At 40.6% G+C, this 1,223-nt stretch overlaps 1 protein-coding gene across 2 annotated transcripts in view; it reads left to right on the top strand.

Annotated features, from left to right (window-relative positions):
* The window catches only part of LOC107703360 (non-receptor tyrosine-protein kinase TYK2-like), a 37,670-nt gene that overhangs the window by 23,785 nt on the left and 12,662 nt on the right, over nt 1–1,223 (top strand). For both annotated transcript variants that reach the window (XM_016505958.1, XM_016505957.1), the window contains exon 6: nt 560–938. In XM_016505958.1, the coding sequence (XP_016361444.1) occupies nt 560–938 (379 nt within the window). The remainder of the gene's footprint in view (nt 1–559; nt 939–1,223) is intronic.

The raw sequence follows: 1,223 nt of genomic DNA, 5'->3' as shown, positions 1-1,223 counted from the left end.
TACCCTTATGACTGGTTTTGTGGTCCAGGGTCACAAATGTGCTACAAAGTATGAAAGTCATACTAAAATGATCAGGCACCTTGTTAAAAATAAATCTTTGTTTATTTGTATATGAAATGCAGAGCTGTATGTGCTACACACACAGACAGGCCAGTTTCTGAACATTAAATAACCATTGCTGATGTGTAAAAGTGGGTGTGTCCAAATATAATTAACCAGATGTCAACAAGCTGCCATAGTACAGAATGAGGCATTTTTCTAGCATAGTTTCAATAAGTAGTCTTTTTTTGTTCACTAAGGAGGAAGTTACAATATGCTTTCATACTACATTAAGCTACATTAATAAAAATGTATTCCTTATAATGTGAACCTCTTTAAATATGTTGTCCAGATTATAAAAGAGTTTAGTTAGGTAGCTGTATCTAAAACTCTGCAGTACGTAAGTGCATTTTATAATGGAGCACTTTAAAATGTACAATATTTAATAATGCTGATAGCCATTACAGTATTGATAATGGCTCCATCAAGTATATTAACGTGTCTGTGCTCTATCCTTCAGCTTCCTCCATTGCATCCCGCAATCCTTTTCCCGACACATTGCCCGGAACAACGTCCTGACGAGGTTCCGTATTCGACGTGTGTTCACGAACTTTGTGAAAACTTTCCAGCAGCACACAGTGGGCATGGGAAAACTTGGATCGCAAGAGGTCGTGTACAAGTATATATCCACACTGGAGCGCCTGGCACCAAATTTTGGCGTCGAGACCTTCCCTGTGTTCAATCTTGACCTGAGAGCTGATGGAGATGGCAGTGGGTCGTACCTCAATGCCTCCCGAACACAGGCTCCCTCTGAGGAAACTGGGAACGGTCAGCCTACTTATGAGATCAGAGTGTCTGGCTCAGCAGGCATATGGTGGAGGAAGACATCAGCACAATGGGTAAGTTGATGAAGTACATAGTTAAAGGTCCCCTGAAGTTCCTTGAAACACGCAGAACAATTCTATGTGGTGACGTAATTTCAACTGAAACAGGAAGAGAGGGCGGGACATATCGAGCATTTTTAAAATATAGCCAATAGCATTTTGTTTATATCTGCTCGGGCCAGAGCCTTTGAGCTCGGTAAAGCTGCATTTGACAGCCACAGTCTAATAAATTACTCCCTAGATTCAATAAGAAACTCTTAGTAAAACAAAATAGTGGTCATAATCATGCTGAGGCTGTGT

This window comes from Sinocyclocheilus anshuiensis, unplaced genomic scaffold, assembly GCF_001515605.1.
Source record: "Sinocyclocheilus anshuiensis isolate Anshui unplaced genomic scaffold, SAMN03320099.WGS_v1.1 scaffold58, whole genome shotgun sequence".
Taxonomy (NCBI): domain Eukaryota; kingdom Metazoa; phylum Chordata; class Actinopteri; order Cypriniformes; family Cyprinidae; genus Sinocyclocheilus; species Sinocyclocheilus anshuiensis.
The sequence above is the reverse complement of the archived record's forward strand: the minus strand, read 5'-3'. Positions and strand labels throughout refer to the sequence as shown.